Source organism: Euwallacea similis, chromosome 30, assembly GCF_039881205.1.
Source record: "Euwallacea similis isolate ESF13 chromosome 30, ESF131.1, whole genome shotgun sequence".
In the NCBI taxonomy this organism is placed as follows: Eukaryota; Metazoa; Arthropoda; class Insecta; order Coleoptera; family Curculionidae; genus Euwallacea; species Euwallacea similis.
In genome coordinates this window covers 1,036,451-1,056,898 of record NC_089638.1, presented here as the reverse complement: position 1 = coordinate 1,056,898, position 20,448 = coordinate 1,036,451, and the positions used below count along the sequence as shown (strand labels likewise).

The following is a 20,448-nucleotide window of genomic DNA, read 5'->3' as shown; positions in this document are numbered from 1 at the left end:
CAGTATTTCAAATGTAATCTAATCTGGATAATCACTCAATAAGATTCCTATCTAGAAAATTGGCGGGTTTTTGTTTCAAATTAATTTTTTGAATATGAAAAATCCGGATGTAAAACTTTCAATTAGCGCGCCCTGTATACAGAGTATTCTTATTACGAAGTGCCAGGTTAAGTTAAATATTTAGATTACGGTTACTTCTTTTACTTTTTTTAAATTGCTCAACCTTTCTCATTTCGTGTAATCGATTTAATATTTCGTAATGGAGACGTCCACTGGCTATAATACTGAAATTGAATCAGTTGTTAAAGCGGATTCTCGTCATCCTCACTACTGACTAAAACTTCAAACACATTAAATTTAAACAATATACAAACAAATGTTCAACAAGTATTTTAATGACACATTTATCAGTCGAACTTCATAAGTATCCATTTCTGTTTCGGGTAATTATCAATCACATTCTTAGTCATATCCAACCGATTATTTCCCGTAACGAGCATTCGGAATTTCTATTCGATAACCGTTTCCATCAGCGATTAGTAATTTCAAGTAATAGAGAGGAAGTCGTAAAAGAAACATTGCTACTAAGGTCAGAGTAGTATCTCACTTTATAAAAATTCACACGTTGATAACAAGGCTATAGCATTGACTTTAAATCCGACCACAGAGAGGGTCAAACACCCATATTTGGTTAAACTGTTATTGGTTGCGGCCTTCGAATAATATCTCTCGTCTTCAGGCTGATAGCTCTCTGCATTAACCTACTAAACCATTTCTTTAAAAACCAGAAATTCACTTCGATTAAAAATGAGGGTAAAAAATTATAAGCACGCCAATAGGTACAGGGTGTTCTAAGTTCAGATATTTTGTTAATTCAAGAATTGTATCATCTCTAATCAGTCAGTATGAAATATGGCAGAAAAGGCTTTAGAAAGTGGCCCAATCTACATTACAAGTGTCATAATAGTAAATTATAGATTCTTCTATTCAATGAGTTCCTATAACGAAAAGTCAAGAGATAATTTAAGTAGATAAGTGATTCATAAATTACTTTCTTTGGTCACAACTTCTTAGTTCATTTCATATGGCGACCATAATAACCATAAAAACCTATCTGCTATTTAAAAGTTCAAAATTGTGTACTGAAATATTCTCCTTATGTTAAGTTCGAGGAGAAACGCCGTTTGAGCGAAGATAAGGAAGAAGCAATAAATAATTTTCTATTTCTGTGAATTGTTATTAAAGAATGAGGCTGAATAATCGTATTTAAAACGTTGATTTTGTAGATTGAGATCTATACCTGGCGGTGTGAAAGTTTCGTTATATATCATTGTCAATTATAGATTTATTTAAAGTGTTTCTAGTAATAATGGATTAAGAATGAATGCCTACATGCTCCCACGCCGTGGTCAAATTGAGGAAGTGAACTTCAAGAAGTATTTGGTTTCTTGGCAATTATTTAGCCTCGAAGACGTTTTCATTAATTTTCAGTTAAAATTGAGCCTTGTTAGAAAATAGTTAAATCTACAGTTTTAACGGGTCTCTTATATCCCCCTTTTTTAACTTTTCCTAATTAGATATAGTGCAGTGCTTAAATAGGTAATAATGGGCTTTTCAGAATCAGATCTTGAGCGATGTTTAAATCTCAGAATAATTCGGTGTATAAACTCAAAACTTCCTCAATGCTTAATTCCTCTAGAGGCTCAAGTCTTCTAGAATATGGCATGATGGTTCCCAGAGACAAGCCTTCTTCAATGCTTAAAACTATCATTATTTGGCTTCTAAAGAATAAAACTTTGCATAGTTTTTTTTCACATTTTTCTAAAATCTGTCAATATGGATTTCTCCTCTTTTTTTAAAAACGCGATATAAAAGTAGCGTGTAACGGTCGTTCCTATACAGGGTGTCCTCAAGTTAGTTGGCTAAAGTTATTAAACTTATTAGTAGGCCAAAATTTCAAAAATATCTGAAATCTTAAGCCCCTATATTTCAGTAATGAAGAATTTTTAGACTAAAGTTCATATAGCAAACTAGTAATATTTTTATTGACTGTTTTGCTGTTCAAATTTGGTCACCTAATTTTGGAGCATCCTGTATAACCAAACAATAATAATATAGTTTCAAGTATTGGTCTTAATTTTTTTTTAACCAGTTTAAAATACATCATTATTGGGAGTGCTGAATAAATGTGAAGAATGTTCTCTTGCTTTTTTTTAAACAGTCGAACAACAGGTTAATACTGGCACGTATATGGCTCATTATTTACCTAGAGAGCTAATCGGTCATAATGTCGTCAACATCTCATTGTTATCTTATTTACGGTTGCCATGGAAATGAATGTAAAATGAAACGCCAACGTTGATATTATGACTCAAGAGGCGTTGATTTATGCTTGATTTAGGTAAGTTTATTATAATTTTACGAAATACAGTTAAATCTAGTAATGAAAAAAAATCATATATACAATGGGGTTGTGAAATGCTTTTGACGGTCACATCTTAGGTCCTTAAAGCTATGGCTCTCTAACAAAGCTGTTATGTAGGGGGTGTTATAAAACATTTTACATTCATGTGTTTTTTTAGGTAGCGGTAGGCACGACTGTCATTGACATCGGATATTATTGACTCCATACTACGGTCGCTATATTACGGCACCGCTTTGCTAGGAAATCGTAGTTCGGGTTATAATAATGTGTTTTACAACCTTGGTGTATAATATTCTGTTAATATGGTTTGATCAGGCAAGCTCAAATGGTAAATTTTTCTTCCTTGAAATTATAAAATTTAAACAGGTGCTACACTTTTAGATCTACTCTAGTAGATTTTAAAATCTACTGTGAAGGTATACCAGATTGACAAGTATTTACCTTAAACTTTTTGATGGTAACTGGGTGTTGGCATTTCGAAATAACAGTATTCGAATATCAATAATCTGTTATAAGCGATCAAAATGATCAACTGACTTCAAGAAAGAGCTAAAAAAGGACGGTCACAGTAGTGAGAATTGCAACTTGTCTTATAAGCTGTTAGAACTAGTTCAAGAATTTCAATCCCGATCTGAGAGCGTCGAAAAAACGTCTATTTTGTAGTTTTATTCAAGAATCTATAATTTCTTTGATTCAACAATTTCATAATTTTTTTCCGAGCTAAAATACAGTGGTACAAGAAACTTCGTAATTGCCAACAGTCTAACTCTTTTGTTTTAATCCAAGATGTTCTTCATGGAGGTTTAAGGGGTATCATTGCCTAAATCCGATAAATCCATCTTCGATGGACCTATTTATTGTTTTCTAGCCGATAGGCTTTTAGCGACCTCTAATACCTTTTTACGTGCTTCTCAAGCTGTCTCACTTTTACGATGCCCATTAACCATCGGTGTCTGTCATTGTGACGTCATAGGTCGACCATTTTGAACTGCACAAAGCCATTTAAGTAAAAACAACCTCGTTAAAACCAAAGCTGATTTGTATCTTAATAATGCCACCAAAGGCAAATGCCGAATTACTTTGGGAAAACACGAAACGTGAGAATAAGCAGTACGTGATTGAAATTTTTTCAGTCCACAAATATCAAACATCAAAGTATCTACTCCAATTGTAGAATTGAAATTGAATTCAGCTTTGTTCAAGCAGAAAATACTCTAATTATTTTACAAGACATCTCGGTTGGGTAGATATAGCTAATAGTGCATGTTTATATATTTTTTGTAGATCTCAAGGTGGATTGGACAAACTTACCGGTAGAGTTAACCCCAAGCAAGACATTGAATAAACTGGTCTTATTCCTGTTAGAAATTGGTACTTATGGAAAGCAGCTTGCCAAGTGAAAATGTCATAATTTAGATTTGCAAGTACAGATGTAGTTTCTAGCTGAAGGGTACTTGCGTAGAGATGTATTAAAGTATCACCCCAGAAGCCTAATTCTACAAATTCAAACGAAAGAACTTGAGGAGTTATGGCCAAGTTCAGAAACAAAACTTGAGGGTGAATACTGTTTAAGTCTAGACTTGAGGTTTCTTTCTCATCTAAAAAAACGTGGACAGTAGCAGTTCCTTTCTGTATTTAACTCTTAAGTTGAAGTGTACTTTTATTTGAACTGACTAAAATATGCTTTAAATGAACAAGAAACTCTCATACTACTATATATATTTTCTGTGAAAATGTAAAGAACCCACTGTATTTTTCATTAAATAAGTTTTGTACATGTGCATTTTTTCTTTCGGATTTCATGCAATAATGCATTCGCAATTTTACAATATGTACGAGTATGTAATTAGAAACCTTGTTAAGCTTACCGCCAATAATGAAACAATGTTCCATGATAAGATACTCAAAGTGGCTCCTATTAGTAAACCAAAAATTGTTTTTGTCGACTTCACTGTTTCCTTTCAATCATATGTGGCAAATTCTAGAAAGTTTTATGCGTTGAGAATTATATACTATTTTATTTGATAATTAATACCAATAACAGAGAAGGTTATTTCCATGTAGCAGCTTTATTTTTTTGTATGTAGGTAGTTCTTTGTAGCTTATATGATTTGTATTTATTCCTTTTCGAGTGTGTAGATCTACTTTATAAACTCTTAAGACTGTATATTTTTGTGCTATAATTATCGTTATTGTAATTTTGTTTTAAATAAAGCGCATATAGATATTGGAAGTAGTTTGGGGTTTTTATGCATGTTTTCCTGGTTCCTTCGAGGTGAAAGTGATACATGTAAATAGTCCTTATTATACCCTGCGACTCTAAATTACCCCCCACTCCCTCCTGTTAACTGTTTAACAATTTTTTTTGTTTTAAGTTTTAAAGCAGCGTTAAATAGGACAAAAAATACTCTCTTTTAATTAAAAAAAAAAAATCTAAATATCGCTTACATCAACGGTAGGGCAACATGGCCGATTTTTAAACATTGAAATATGGGTCAAGTAATATCTCAAATTAAAGGACTTCCAAAACTACATTCAATGGTCTAGTGGAATTCAAAATCTATCGATTAACTTTTGAGAAAAACATTTGTACATTTTTGTAAAAAATGCAATACAAACTCATTTAAATAGTACGTAAACAATGAAGAAACTTGTTTGTTGATAGGAAATTGCTTTGTTTTCGATTTTGTGTTCACAAATGGTAAAAAAATAAATAGATAAATAAAAATATGCTTTGGTTTGACCTAAAGTATATGGGTAATCAGGAAATTAAATATACATTCAGTATTTGTTGGCCATGCAATAAAATTTGACCAATACTGAGGCTCGACTTCGATGTTTCTCGAGAAATCAGTCTACAGTTACAGTTGCCAATATATTAATAATTTGGCCTTTGTTATGATAGCCATCAGTTAGCACTGACAGCATGAAATGAAGTAATAATAAAATCTCATTCACAATCAATTATCTAAAACTTTTCTTATTTAGTAGTCTTTTGTTATAATTTCCAAGATCCCAATATAAAAATTTTGAACACTGCGGGAATTCCCGTAAAAAATCTTTTTACAAATAAGGTGAAATATATCTGAGATCAATAGAGAAAATGAATCTTCTATTGTCTTGACCAAGTATTCAAACGTTGAAGAAACCAAATAACGAATTATTGAAAGGTTTCTAAAATTGTTATTGCCATCAAAGCATTTTATTTGTTTTTGTCTCATGAAACTTCAGGGGTTATTTCTTTAAGTGGGAGACCAATTTATTGAAAATCAAAGAGAAGGCAGAAAATATATAAAACGTTATTTCGAACTCTTTGTTCACCATTACTTTTAAACCGGCATCATATTTCTTTCCTCGAAATTACCATGTCCAATGCTCATTAACCAGTATTAAAATTAGGAAGAAGTAATAAAAATTCAACGTCATTTGCTAATGAATGAGTGAGTGAGTGGCACGTATAAATTTAAATATTGCCAAACCCCTCATGTCCTGAGTGATGAATCATACGAACTTTGAACTAAATTTACTGTCAATACAAATGTGATAACTGTACTAACAATATTAATAACATATTCAATAAATTATCACATTTGGCATCAGCATTAGTCATAGTTGTTTTTGTTTTGTTGTTTAGCTGCAAAATTTACATTTCTCTATTTTTGCAAAAGATTCAAACAAATATAGGAGCACCACTCTTGCATAGCTGAAAATGAGTTTCTGTGTAAGACTGATGATTCAGAAAAGAAGGTCAAAGTATAGAGTTTTCCATGATAAAAATATTTAATTGCAGCATGTACTTTAATTATGCAAACACAAGCATTTTCTTTCTGCGTCAGTTGCTTTTAACACGGTGTAATTGACTTTAAATGCATTAAGTGTGAATTTCTGTACTTGAACTTGCAAATTATTTAAATGCTAAAGCTTGAAAGATCACGAAAGTACGTTAATTCGCCTTGGATTCATCCAAGGTCTCATAAAATTTACCTTGAAACCCTGATGGTTGTTTGTATCCTTAGAAGCTATTAATGACAAAATGCCTGAATTTAAGTGGGTTAATATAGTATTTCCGAACCGCTTGTCATTGGCATTGTGTGTTCTTATTAGTTGCATTTTATATTGTGGGGAAACGTTAGAATGTGAGAGTGATATATCATTAAACAGACATCTGCTCGGCATATCGAAAATGTCTGGATACGTTTAGGAATATTTCCTTAAATTAGGCAAATTAACCTTCAAAGTCTGAGCTACTCAGAAACAAGTTAAATAAGGCAAAATCTAAAACCTTTTTATCTAATACTTGAATTTCAATAGTAACGGTTGGCTTGATATCAATGAAGCTTTTTGAATTTGCTTGATGCTCGAAAAAAATTTAATATGCGCCTCACCCTGTAGTAACTCAAGAGAACTCGCGTGTGTTCGAAAAACTTCGTTTGTTCAGAATTGCGTCCTCATGATTCAGGAAAATAACTTGAGTATTTTAGTATGAAAGCTGTAGAATTTCAGATTTACTTGGCCGATTTCGTTAGTTCTGAGTTTCCTCTTCTGATATATACGACTTGGATGTGTGGATGGAGTAAATCTCTAAAAATTATTGTCAGGAATTGATAACTAAACAAGTGAAAGTATGTTAGTGGAAAGTAAAGTAAGGAAAATTCTTTGCAAAAGGGACCATAAATTCAACAGCAGCTGGTATGCAAAATACTTTCGAACAATGATACAAACAACTAAAAACGCTAATTATTATATTCGCTTATATTTTACATCGATTATTAATGATAATCATCGTTATATCTGCGATTAAATCCCTTTGTTTTTTCACCAATTATTCAAAAAATTTATCAAACAATACAAGCTTGAGGTACTTAATGGGCTTAAAACTTAATTTATCGCTTCATAAATTTGCCTCATACACTAAAAAAACCGTGAATTACTTCAAGGGTAGGTAATCGTTTTCCTAGTATGATACAAAGTAAGTTCTACATCTTCTATAGCAAACTCATTGAATACAATGAGGCCCTGCACAAGATATGATATCTATGTATAGATACGCATAATGTGGGGTACCACCGGGAATGTGAGGCAACTTTATTTATGGAGCCCCACAACGTTGGTGCTTTAATACCGGTTTGGTTGTATGGCCAGACGTAGTCTTTTTACGTGCATTGTCCGACAAGGTTTTTTGAGTATATGAAGAAAAGAGGTTTAAAAGGAACTTTCTAAGTTTTGCGTGTGTTTTAAAGAGAGCGCGTCTAGAAGCCCGCATGAGTGCAAAATTCTATTTAAAATTTATTCACAATTCAATACCCCCCGGTATTATTATTTTTATTATTGTTATTTATGAACTCTTATTGGAAAACGTTGTGTTTCTATACTTTCCTTTTTCAATAAAAAAGCTATAGCGGTGTATAAGCTTATTGCGGTATTGACGAAAGCTAAACGATATTTTCTTCCTAGTAGGAAAAATAAGTGGCATTCTCCAGGCATTTTTGCAATTATTCAAAATGTTATTTTAGATATCGAAATTTATAAAAGTTCAATTTTGCTTTTAGGAAATTTTCTAGCGATCGACACAGTATTTCTTTCTGCAATTTTAATTTTTAATTATATAACAGTGACTTTTCTGGAATCAAAAGCACTCCAGAGACTTGACATATTTCCTACTAAAAGGCAAAAATTCTTGGTGACAAAATAAACTATGACAATGAACAGACACCAACGCGAGACAGGAAATTTAATAAACTTGCGGTCGGTGAATAAACCAGAAATGATCCTTGCTGAATTTTAATGTCCAGTAACATTGACATTAGCTTATTGTTATTTGCATTTGTGCGGTAGAGTTCACAAGGATTAATCATCGTGAATCTGATCGACTTAAATTGGAAGTCTAAAAATATATAAATTGGAAAGTGACATTTCAAGGGAATATTTTGGGGCATTATGATAAACGAGGTTTGAAATAATTGATTTGATCACTAAAATCTAACGAGATGGAAAACGATTTGAAACAAAATTGTGTCATTTTTTAAATATTCTGGTTACTTAACGTGGCCGTTTGAACTATTATAGGTTCGGACAGTGTCACAGCAGTCCTATGCACCGCTATGTATTTAAATTAATTTTAATTCAACTTGATGCTAAAGTATGTACTGGACCGCACTGTCCTGAATGCAGTATTTCGCACTACCAAGTTTCCGATGAGGAGTTTTAGCACTTAATGATAACATGGAATATTGAACGGTGCAGTCATTCGAATAACGTAATGAAAGGCTATGACAATTCTCCCTTGTCTTTAAATTCAGAAAAAGTAAAATTTTGGTGGAGTTTATTATCAGTCTTAGGTATAAATACAAATTATAAGTTATTATATTATAACAATTTTGATGTGAAAGGCAGCGAAATATTCTAGGCTAAAATGAGACTTTCCCTCACCACTTAAAATCACGTGATAACTCTTATTTTTCTAAAAAAGTTAGTTGCGACGCTAGTGGCGAATGGGGCAACGCCCACCACGAACATGACTGGACCGCCAACATGGACCGCTCTGACCTGGCACTTAAGCCAGTATTACACTGACAATTAATTCATGCATTTATTCGCGAAGTTGCTTCATAAATTAAGCCACGTATGTAAAGTCCCTCTCACAAGGACAGTTTTGCTGTGAATTAATTCGCGAACTTATTCACGGATTAGAGCGTGCTCTAATCTTCGTCAATGTTCTACACTCGCCTTGATTTCCTGTATCGGTCTGCCCTGGGCGGGTTGCTCTCTCTTCTAGTTCCCGAGATATGGACCAACATTCATAATGATTTTCCTGGAAATAAAAATTCTTTAAATTGTGTTTTTAGAATTCTAGAGCCTCACTGGAAGCATCCAGGGTCAATATATTGATCCACATCTGACAATTGGAACAATAAACAGCACCTCAAAAAATTTGAAATTTGCATAAAAATTTCCAAAGGGGCCGGATGCGTGAATAATTATCTACTTCAACCCTTAAGAATAGTATTCCAAAAATGAAAACCCATAATCGACAAAAATGCCCCATTTTCATTCAATTATCGGCAGAAAATAATTTCCAGGCGTTTTTCAGAGCTTTAAAACAGATTTCTGCATGTGAACCTCATTTACAATCAATAGATGTCAGTACCACATATGTTTATGATTAATTTGAAATAGCTTACACCTGTTGATTACTACCAACAGCCATTTAATTAATTAACCCAAATTGAACACATTTGAAAGACAATTTTTTGTCCCCGTCCAAAAAATGAGTAATTTTTACCACGTAATCAACCATAATCAGATAACTGGACCGTGACGTCCTCTTATTATTCCATGTAGCGTCTCGACGCCCAACTGTGTCCATTTTTAGCCAGGCCGAAATCTCAACTTGACCGCGTTCGTTCCCTGAACAGATCACAATCTGCATTCCGAGAGTTGCATGTTTCGACCCACTCTGTAATGGTTGCGGTGTGCGTAAGAGAGAGACGGATATTGTCAGGGTACTATCCCCATTGGGGAAAAGAAGCGATTTTGTAAATCGGGAATATTCGGGAATTGCACCGCCTTGACTCACTCTCACAAATTGTCAGTTTTATCCCGAAATGCGACTATTTTAGATTTAGTTTTGTTTGTTTTTGGCATTGGCACGACTTTTTAAGTAAGTACCGTATTTGACTGTGTGTTCTGGCATGCCCTCAAGGCGTCTCCGACCGTAACGATTTAAAAAAAAATACGAAAAGTGTGATTTTTTTGCGTAAAGTTAGGAGTTATTGATATATTTTAGTTATTAAAATGGCGTGCGGTTATTTTTACACGCACAACAGGTGTAATAGCTATTTGCGTTCAAATAGTTGGAATTTTAAGGCCTCTGCACTCTAGCGTGCGATTTAGTCTCAGTTGAAATTTTAATTAACAAATACTTGAAATTATTACGAATAATTTATCGTTTCCTAAGTTTCTTGCGTCTCTCAACGATTATAATACATCTTTCTCATCATGTCAGGCATTTTGGCTATTTTTGCACTTGGACCGTTTCTAAGAAACTTTTATTTAGACAAAAGGAGGTCTCGATCTATTTTAAAAAATACGATTTCGGTTGAGTTTAATAATCATTTCATACGTGGAGACCCTGACTCAAACTCAAAACCTTCGTATAATTGTATTTCGAATGGTACTTTTTAAAGCACACAGTATATTTATAGGAATGCCGATTTCGCTATAAACATAATTCAAGGAAAGCAATGCCGAAATACGTTCATCTTTTATATATATGGAAATAGGCATTCGTTATGTAATGTTGAAAAGTTTGTTAAATGGTCAACAACACTTTGATATATCATGTTATGAAATGACGAGGACATTTAACATACCAGGAAAGACATTCATTTTTGGATTAAGTGTAATAAAAATAGAGTCCCAGAATTGTATTTTTAACTCCACGGAATAGAAATATGTAGGTATTGAAAACGATCGTGAGGAAAATAGTTTTTACCGCCCTGATTCGAGTGCGTTAAATAATATACCACCGCACGTATGTTATGAATAGTACAATACCGCATGGCGTGCAGCACTGATCTTTTTCTTCGAGCTTGAAAAATGTCGTCACGATATGAATATTTCAATTTTACTGTCCGTATATGTCTGCTCCTGATAGATCATTATATTGATAACCAATCGCCAGGATTGAATTGAGATATGGCGAGAAGTGACAATATGGAAAATTATGCTGTAATATTACTACTAACGAAAAATATTACTTCTTGGACTTGTTAAATTTCGCATAACCCTTATTGCTGACCGATCATTCTGATGGGTACTATTCGCTGTTAGCATTATATGTAGCTGAGTTATTGCTAGTAAACGCTTTCGAACGGTTTTCTAGATAACTAATTTTCTACATTTCGAATTTATTCCTTCATTCATAGAAAATTATTTTTTTCTGTAATCCTCGTAGAAGTAACAATTTTCGGAAGTATTTTGTACAATTGCAGGTTTTGCTCATAGATGCAACCGGTGGAATATCTGTTCCGGTATACGGAGGGGAATGTTCCCCTACGACTGGTCATTTCTGTACAGATGTTTAAATTGTGTACATTTTGAGTTAATCTCGAATTATGGAAAAAATAGTATGTGTGTCTCTTAGGAAAAATCGTAATTTCGGCTTTAAGGCTTCCTAGCATAGAACGCGCCTCGACTATCAATTTACGTCGTTGACCGTGCATGTGTTACTTTTCCTACTGGATACATAACATACTATTCTTCTCAGAATGAAGAAAAACCCTCATTTAAAACAGCACTTTCTTGCTGTTACTTAGCATCAAATCGGTCAATGCCTTCTATGGTAAGAACAATGCAAATAAGAGTCCTTTGTGTTATCACTGATGTGGCATTTTGATTCATAATGCATATCGTTGATTCAGTGAAATCTAGACTATTTATAGAAGTTATTTAATATTTCAAGACTGGTATCATAATAATCATAAAGCTTTTTTTGCATTATTTGGTTTCACTTTGTAAAATTTGAATTAATCCGCTGTCGTTTATTTAACAATTGTGCAAATGCTCCATCGGCTTACAAGCTGCAATAGATACAGAATTATATTTATACAATAAACTTGAATAAACAAATTTTTAAGTTCTTTTTATTAATTTACGTTTTTATGAGTTTGTTGAAGATTTAGCAATTCTAAACGATTTAAGTTTTTAACAGTAATCCAAGTAATTTAGCGCCGATAAATGTCTTAATAACGGTTATAATGTTTCAATTTTAATTTTTTACTGGGAAATATTGCTATTGTTTGTCCATGCATGTGCTAAATTACTTTTATAGCTTGTTTGATTTAAAATAACATTTTGTATTGTTTTTGTTAATTTTGCATTTCTTGGTCCTTTCCTTATTTTCGCATACTTTTCTATTAAGTATTCTGAATGTTATGCTAATTTTTGAAGTCGTTTTTGCGAGTTTCAGATTTCATTATTGTCTACAGCGAATTTCAAAAACTTCCTTAAACGCGATCTAAAATTACCAAAATTTTAGTATTGGAACTTTCTGCAGCTACTACTTGTCTTAAAGTGAATCCAGAAAATGTTTTACGACTTTGATGCTTTTCGACTTTTTTTTTCGAATGCACAAGATTTTTTAATTTCTTTTTGCCTTTTTGAACACAAATTGACATCGCAAAAAATTTGGGATCTCGAATTGAAAAGCAAAAATTAGATTTTCCATGTAGAATGTATTTTTTACGTTTTATTAACACTAAATTGACATTTAGATCAAATATCGTACTTTTTAACTTTTTCAAACCGGAATTGAAACCCAAAAACCTCGAATCAAAATAGAACCCGCCAAATATTCCAAAATATCCGCGTGATTAAAATTAGCACTTTCTTCCACTGTGACATAAATAACAATGTTATTGCAATTTTCCATTTCGTTAGTTTCCGTATTCTATTTCCTGCATCTCTGTTAGACTGTGCCATAGAACACGATGAAAAAAGTTAAAATGACCCGAGACAGTGGACCACGGATTATTATCAAACTGCTATTTTTATCAGTCGCGTTATTCCAGGTTTAAATATATCTTTGCGTTATTGGAACATAAATAAAATTTTGGAAAGCTCCGAAAAGTAGCCGACACTCTAAACACGCACACATTTTCGCAATTCGGGATTTTTGTCCTGTTCACGGTGCGTGAGAATAGTCGTCTAGGGACATTTTGTTTATACTTGTGAAGTGCCTTATTTGGTTCCTCTATCTTGAGATTGAGCTGGATTGAAAGTGGATTCAATGACTTTCTCAAAGAATTTGTAACGGTAATATAGTTTTGAATTTTAATTTTTAGCAAAAAGAACAGTAACGTTAGGTTTTTACTGAATATAACAGATAACTTTTTTCTTCCATTGATACCGATTAATCCGTTTTCCTTCAATTGACAAAAATATGTGATGGATCGAGAAGATGACAATAACAACAGAAGCAACAGAAAAAGTGTCATGAGGAATATTTTTAATACCACTTCATACGAAACTCAAACACCAATTTGCATAGCAAATTTACATATCTACATACATATGTATGTGCTGGATCTTTGCCTTTTCTAAGTGTTTTGGGTGCATCACAAACGAATCTTATACTAGGTATTTTAACATGCAATCCACAGAATTACCGTAAGGCAATGCCAGTATATTCAGAGCGCAAACATTTCTTTGATGCATTATTTTTTCAGTGGAAATATTTCATTCAAATATGACGAATATTCGTCAAATAGATGTTTTCGGATTATCAATATGAAAATTTTTCTGGTTTATTCGAAATCCGGTTTGGGTTCTGGAGAGCAGATATAAAACCGATTAAACAAACATTTGCGTTTTTGACCGAACAGGGATTTTTTAATTTATCATGATTAGATTAGCGAATAATCCTAATATGTAATGATATTCACTAGAAAATCAACTAAAGAACTTAAAATTATAATACTAACAATATCTATAATGGAGTTCTTTTTGTGGAATGAAATTGGCAATTCCCTCCACTGGGCGCCTGTTATTCATTATGCAATATGAATTTTAGTGTAAATTGTCCCGGATTATATGCATATCTGTTTTTGTTTATTATATGTCGTTAGGAAAAAATAAAAATCAATCTGTCCTGATCTTGATATAAAGTTCAATGGGCTGAAATGTTACAGGCTTTGGAGAGAAATGATTATTTGTTTTTGTTTGGATTTCTGAGTTCGAAATTGCCCCCGAACTTCAATATCTTGAATACTTGGAGAAATATATTATTTTATTTAAATTGAAGATACTAGGAATCACTTATTCAACTCGTAGCAATGCTCTAAATAACGTTTTATCGAATGGTAATTAAAAAAATACATGATCATAAAGTCCAGTTTCTTTCTAAATAAATTTCCTAAAACCGTTGAAGTTAGATCGTTTCTATGTAAACTGTATAAACACTATCATTTGAAATCAATGAATTTTTTTAATCAAAATTTTACGAAATATATTACAATGCGTAGAAAAGGCGCTCTTCTGGAAACTGAGATTTCTCGAAAAATAAAGCGATTCTTTATGTTGAAAGATGGTATCGTAAACATTTCGTTATCGAGCGTAGAAGTTGAAACGTTGATACGAACATATGTACCTATAATTCTTACCACACTATCAGTTTGCAGGTAGTTAAAATCTACAATACTATACGACTTTTGGAATTTTCCACTTTTCATCTTATTTCCTTTAGCTTAATCAATTCTAAGATTCATCCTATTTATACTAAGGAAGCGATACCTAGTTAACGATTGGCTTTCTCGTTTCTGGGCCAGTAAAAGGATTATTTATATTTTAATACAGTGCACCTAAAATATTCGTTTACGTACCTGTATCCTTGATCCCTTTCATCAGCTCTTCTAAAATATTGTTAAGACCTAATTTAAAACAGTGTAGCGTGAATAAACTGGGCAAGCCCATCATGCTCATGCCAAAATCATGCGATACCTTAACATTACGCATTAGGTACCTTGTGTCGTAAGATATTTTCGCGTATAACAAGCAAACTCTGACTCAAAACACCAATGACAATGTTCCTTTTAAGTTTTGTAAGACATCAATGTTCACTGGCGACATACTCGGGCTTAAAAGCACATAAATCTTTCTACCCTGTTTTTATGTAGATTGAAAATTGCCTCATATGTTTTTGCAAAGTCTGGACCGTCTTAAGGGGTTTAATACATGTAACTAATCACATAAGTGGCCTAATACGTGACCAAACATAACGAAAAAGTATTTAAGCAAGTAGTAATAACTAACGCAATTTATGTTTCGGTGCCATTGAACTAAAATCCATACCTATTGAATAGTAGGTCGATTGTAATTAGGCAACGAGCCTATTTCTAGTGAATATTGTTGTGTAGTATCAGCACATGTGATTATATAAGTGAGTCATGCAGATTTGAACCGAAAACTGGGTATATTTGTATTAAGATAGTCTAAAAATAAGTTAAGGATGTGCGGTTTTGCCGTATGACTAGTACTAAAGCGAGTCGGGGTTAAGTTTAAGACTATATTTATCCAATATTGGGGCCAAGGAGGTTATTTTTCTACTTTTACTTCGAAAAAATATCATTGTAAACATAATACTTCCATGGCAACGAAACCATTTGTTACACTTTTACTCCAATCATGTACAAAAATATCTCAAAAAACCATACTAGAATAAACAATTTGCCTAGCTCAACTTCACATGAAAATTAACCGTTAATCAAACTTAAACTCTCCATTAAAATGGACGAAATTTATATTATGTATACTATTTCCTAGTGCATAACACCACACCAACACAAAATCATGTATTCATTACCACTTGTAACCCCCTGCCTTATGATGCTGAATCTTAAACTTAGCCGGATATCCTTCATGATGATGGTGGTGGCTTTTGTGTTCGTGAAAATGCTTATTTCCATGCTTGTGTCCATGGTTATGCTTATGCTCCTCCGAATGTTTATGCTCATGCTTCTCATCGTGGCCATGCTCGTGTCCGTGCTCATGATGATGTTCTTCCTTCTCTTCATGTCCATGCATCTCCTTTTCTTTATGCTCGTGGAAGTGTTCATTATGATGTTCATGCTGATTGTCATGATGATGGTCATGTGCATGTTTGTTCTTGTGTTGATGTAAATGCTTTTGATTGTGCTCGTGCGCGTGCTCTTCTTGCACATTGTGATGGTGAATGCCCTTGTGTTGATGATGATGGTTCTCATTGTGATGGTGTTGATGCTGGGATTCTCCTTTGTGTTCGTGATGATGCTCTGCTTTATGTTCGTTGTGATGTTGATGTTTATGGCCTTGCATATGCTCGTGTTCGTGCAGGTGTTTGTGCTGGTGATAATGAATTTCCTTTTTCTTCGGATGATGTTCGTGATAACTTCGCCGGCTTTCTTCGACTTGAACTTCAGCGCCTGCATTATCTCTCCTGCCTCTTAATTGCTTCTCCACAAGTTTCTCTACTAATTTTTCAGCACTTTCATTGTACTTTTTGTAATCTTCTTCGTTCATTGTGGAGTCATCTTCAACACTTACGACAGTGGTGTGCTCCCCTGAATTAGATTCTGAGGCCGTCAAATAAATACTATTAAATGACGATTGCGGTGGTTTTAAATTATCTGCCGATTGCTGAGGTGCTATGGTAATTGCTGCTGAGTTGATCGTAGTAGATTCTGGATTTTCAGCGGATGCTAACATAATCATCCAAACGACCAATACGACTCTAATGGTGTTCTGAAAATATTAACTAGTATAGTCATGGTTATACGTCATATTATTCTGCGTTTTCATAAATTTCAAATTGTTAAGATTTAAATAAACTGTCGACGAGCCAACTAACAGTCCTTGCCAGCCAAATCAAGGTAAATACATGACTTTGTTTTTTTTTAAGTTAACACAATTTTCGAAAGCCTGTCATAAATAGTATATAAATTAATAAAGAGAAATGGAATATGATCAAAGGCACCATTGATGTATTCGTTTTTGAATTTCAAAGTTTAAAATAGGGTCTTACCTGGCCTCCCATGGTGTTGAGACAGCGATTACACCAAGCTGAGAAAGACTGATAGACTGTGGCCTTACGTAGGTTTTATATATTTAACACCAACAGTAATTATTTCCAGCAGATTTTGGATTTTCGAAGATTGTTCCCGACATAATACGTTTGGGTTTAATAAGTAAGAAAATAGTTCTGCTTCATTAAACCTGCTACATTTTGAAGAATCTTAGACCCAATTTAATGTAATTATTTCTTATTGAAGAGGAACCATAATTAAGCTCCTTCACTCTTGATTAATCAAGAAGGCCCCTAACATGGTCCCTTTCTTCATAATTATCAACAAGTATATGCAGAATTACCCATCACTGAACCATTACAATAGCTAAAATGGGGAGGAAAAAGTGTCTAAATGACTGGGTATAAATTACTCGACACCCGCAACTTTTTTATAATCTCAGCGTGTTGTGTCTTCTGAGTACTACAACATGGGAGTTACGGTAAGTAATAACTCATAACTCACCAAATTTCTGTGCAATTATACTTAGAAAGTAAATGTATTTGAAGGATTTTACCAAAGAGTGCCTCGTTTTGATCTTCCACTTACTGGTCCTCTGCAGTACTCAAGCAATTCCTGTGGAACCCGCCAAAGGTCTCATTGTGCTCCCTACAGAGAAGACCATAGAAGCCTCCGGTACCGTATATCAGCCTTATAGAATCGTACCTTTTACCGAGGCGGATGCCCTTCAAGCTCCTCCCTCTAATATTAATAACAACTTACAAGTGGAGTCCCAAGATATACAAAGCAGCCTTGAAGATGACAAAGGATTTTCTAGTGCTAGTGAACTTAGAAACACAAATATGTTTTCTGATACCACCGGTTATCAGCAGTATCAAAGCCGTATCAGTTTCAACATAGAAGGGCCTAAGCAGCTTGAAACCATCGAGTCTAAGAGCTATCACAAAGAAGTAGAACCTTTTGATACTAGAGATTACTCGAAACAGCATCACCATGAAGAAGATGAACAACATGCAGAAGTCCACTACCACCAACATAAACACCTGCATAAACATCAGCATAAGCAGGAACACATGCACAAACATGATGAGGAGCATAAGCATGAACATGGCCACAAGCATCAACATGAGTCTCATCACGAGCACAAACATCATCAAGGCCACACTCATGAACACCATAACGAGCATAAGCATGAACATCATAATCATCATGACCACAAGCACCATCAGGAACATACACACGAGCATCACCACGGGCATGAACATGGACACAAGCATGTGGAGGAGCACAAACACAAGCAGGAACACAAACATAAACACGACCATTTAAGCGATCACAAGCATCAACATTGGAATGACCATAAACATGAACATCATCACGGGCATAAGCATTTGGATGAGCATAAGCATGATCATAAGCATCACAATCATCATGACCATAAGCATGGGCATGAACATGATCATAAGCATCGTCATCACGAGAGCAGTCATCATAATCATCATAAAAACCATTGGTAAATTTGAATATGTTAGTTTGTGATATGTTATTTTATTTGGTGAATAAACTTTGATTTTTGATGGTATTTGTGTTTGTCTTTTTGGTGTACAAGGTATCACAAGTGAGATTCTCATCAGAGGGATCTGAGAAACCCAATTGAAAAATTACTTATTGTGGATATGTATATGAGGAATAAAAAAGGCATATTTTCTGTAATATTTAATGGTTTCCTTGGTGACATTTCTTCATCAACTCAGAGCGAAGCTTCTAGACATGAAGAAGGAACGTTCATAAAATAAAACACATATCGATGTTAATAAATAAAAGTTAATAGAAATTACAACCACTTTAAAAATACTCATAACCAATTTCCATATTTTCGGCGAATATTTGTATATTTTTCTATGATTTTAGGCAATTTTTCTAAATGCTAAAGTAGTTAAAGTAAGAACTTAATGTGAACTTTTAGAGTTTGCGCTCTTCAAAGTAACAGTAACACGGGTAATTTTGCGACGTCAAGATTAAGTATATTTCTCGTCAGGAGTTTTTCGGATACTTCACAGTATTGTATTGTTTTCAACGCAAAAAAAAAATACAAATTGAAGAAACTGAGTTCGGCTCCCACGTGTCACATCAAACCATAAAACCATACCCCTGAATGCGACAGTAAACCTGTTTTAGTAGAATGTCTACCAGTGATTATGACGCTAGTATTATTCAGAAATTTTTTTTCAGACAAGCGCGGCTTCCTTGCGTAGGTGCGGACTTTGGGCCTATATCACCATCCAACGGCTATTTACCGTCTGTAAAGTTAAAACCTCGAGTAAGTTGTCTTTATTCAAGTTTACAATTCCCTAAACTTCTTTTTTTTTTCTTGTTGATTTGTAGCGATCCAGTTTCGATATGGACCCTCCACAATGCGTTCAAAACGCCATGATGACCAAAGACAAGAAACCGTTTACTTATACCCCCGGCGGCATTGATCTTTCTGAGGTAAAGTCTCCCCGGATGCAGCGACGCATTGAACGTAACGCCAACCTGGGAAATGCCTGTGATACACCTCAACCTCCGCACCCTCCTCCCCAACTCGTCGGACCTCTACCCCCTTCTGCTTTGGCTGCAATGCGACCTCAAACTCAAGTGAGAACCACCATTGAAACTCTGTAATGTTATACCTAAAAATAATATGTCGTTTAGGTCCAAGTTTTTCCGTCTCCTCCCCCACCACCCCCTATGGCGAAAGGTATCCCTCCCCCACCACCTCCCCCAACATGTCCTCTGCCGACGCAAAAGGTTACGACCATTGATAATCAAGTGATTGAGAGGCCTGACATGACGAAAATCATCCCGGACAATCCAATGGCTTTATTAAGGAAAACCGGAGGACCAGCCCCAAGGAAATCTGTTGTTGATCAGATGTTTGAGGAGCAAACGCGAAATCCTCCGACTCCTCCGCAAAGGAACATGGAGGCTCAATCTCCAAGACCAACCGTCGTTGGTCAGTTATACGAGTAGTCTTTTGATTTTTTTAACTTTAAGTTTTATTTTTTAGCTCAACCAGTTTCACCGCCAGTTCAGCAACAACGTCAATCTCAAGTTTACCAGTCACCTCCACAACAGTATCAACCCCCTCAAAATCAATACGAACCTCAGCAATATCAACCTCCTCAAAATCAGTATCAACCGCCTCCTCAGCAGTATCAACCGCCTGCTCAGCAATATCAACCTCCTCCTCAGCAGTATCAACCACCTCCTCAGCAATATCAGCCACCTCAACAGCAATATCAACCAGTGCAGCAACAGAGAACCACTGAATCGCCCAGTCCTGCGGGATATTATCCCCCGATCATCGAGAGGTCATCGGGAGGCCAACAGAGGAATGTGAACTCTAATGTGGGTTCATTATATATTCCTCCAATCGCTCAACAAGTGAGAATGTTCAGGATGATTTAAGAGAGTTGTTTATTG

The 20,448-nt window shown here is 34.5% G+C and overlaps 4 protein-coding genes across 11 annotated transcripts in view; 2 read left to right on the top strand and 2 right to left on the bottom strand.

The window, feature by feature from the left end:
• LOC136417846 (monocyte to macrophage differentiation factor 2) overlaps positions 1 to 20,448 on the bottom strand; it is a 199,091-nt gene that overhangs the window by 81,664 nt on the left and 96,979 nt on the right. The window lies entirely within an intron of this gene.
• Positions 1 to 20,448, top strand: part of LOC136417829 (uro-adherence factor A) — a 35,271-nt gene that overhangs the window by 8,032 nt on the left and 6,791 nt on the right. For 6 of the 8 annotated variants that reach the window (XM_066403655.1, XM_066403651.1, XM_066403654.1 and 3 more), the window contains exons 2-5: positions 19,216 to 19,303; positions 19,369 to 19,620; positions 19,678 to 19,978; positions 20,033 to 20,409. In XM_066403655.1, coding sequence (XP_066259752.1) covers positions 19,216 to 19,303; positions 19,369 to 19,620; positions 19,678 to 19,978; positions 20,033 to 20,409 — 1,018 coding nt within the window. Of the gene's footprint in view, positions 1 to 9,905; positions 10,086 to 13,095; positions 13,241 to 19,215; positions 19,304 to 19,368; positions 19,621 to 19,677; positions 19,979 to 20,032; positions 20,410 to 20,448 lie in introns of those variants that run through there. The other 2 variants (XM_066403656.1, XM_066403657.1) reach the window with 2 other exon arrangements.
• Positions 15,748 to 17,038, bottom strand: LOC136417806 (sex-determining region Y protein-like). The gene is made up of 2 exons (XM_066403614.1): positions 16,983 to 17,038; positions 15,748 to 16,702 (listed from the first exon to the last, which is right to left on the bottom strand). Exons 1-2 carry the CDS (start codon positions 16,992 to 16,994, stop codon positions 15,782 to 15,784), a joined length of 933 nt encoding a protein of 310 aa, XP_066259711.1. The 5' UTR covers positions 16,995 to 17,038; the 3' UTR covers positions 15,748 to 15,781.
• LOC136417804 (sex-determining region Y protein-like) lies at positions 17,007 to 18,562 on the top strand. Its single transcript, XM_066403613.1, has 2 exons — positions 17,007 to 17,464; positions 17,532 to 18,562. The coding sequence occupies exons 1-2, from the start codon at positions 17,453 to 17,455 to the stop codon at positions 18,498 to 18,500; spliced, it is 981 nt and encodes a 326-aa protein (XP_066259710.1). The 5' UTR covers positions 17,007 to 17,452; the 3' UTR covers positions 18,501 to 18,562.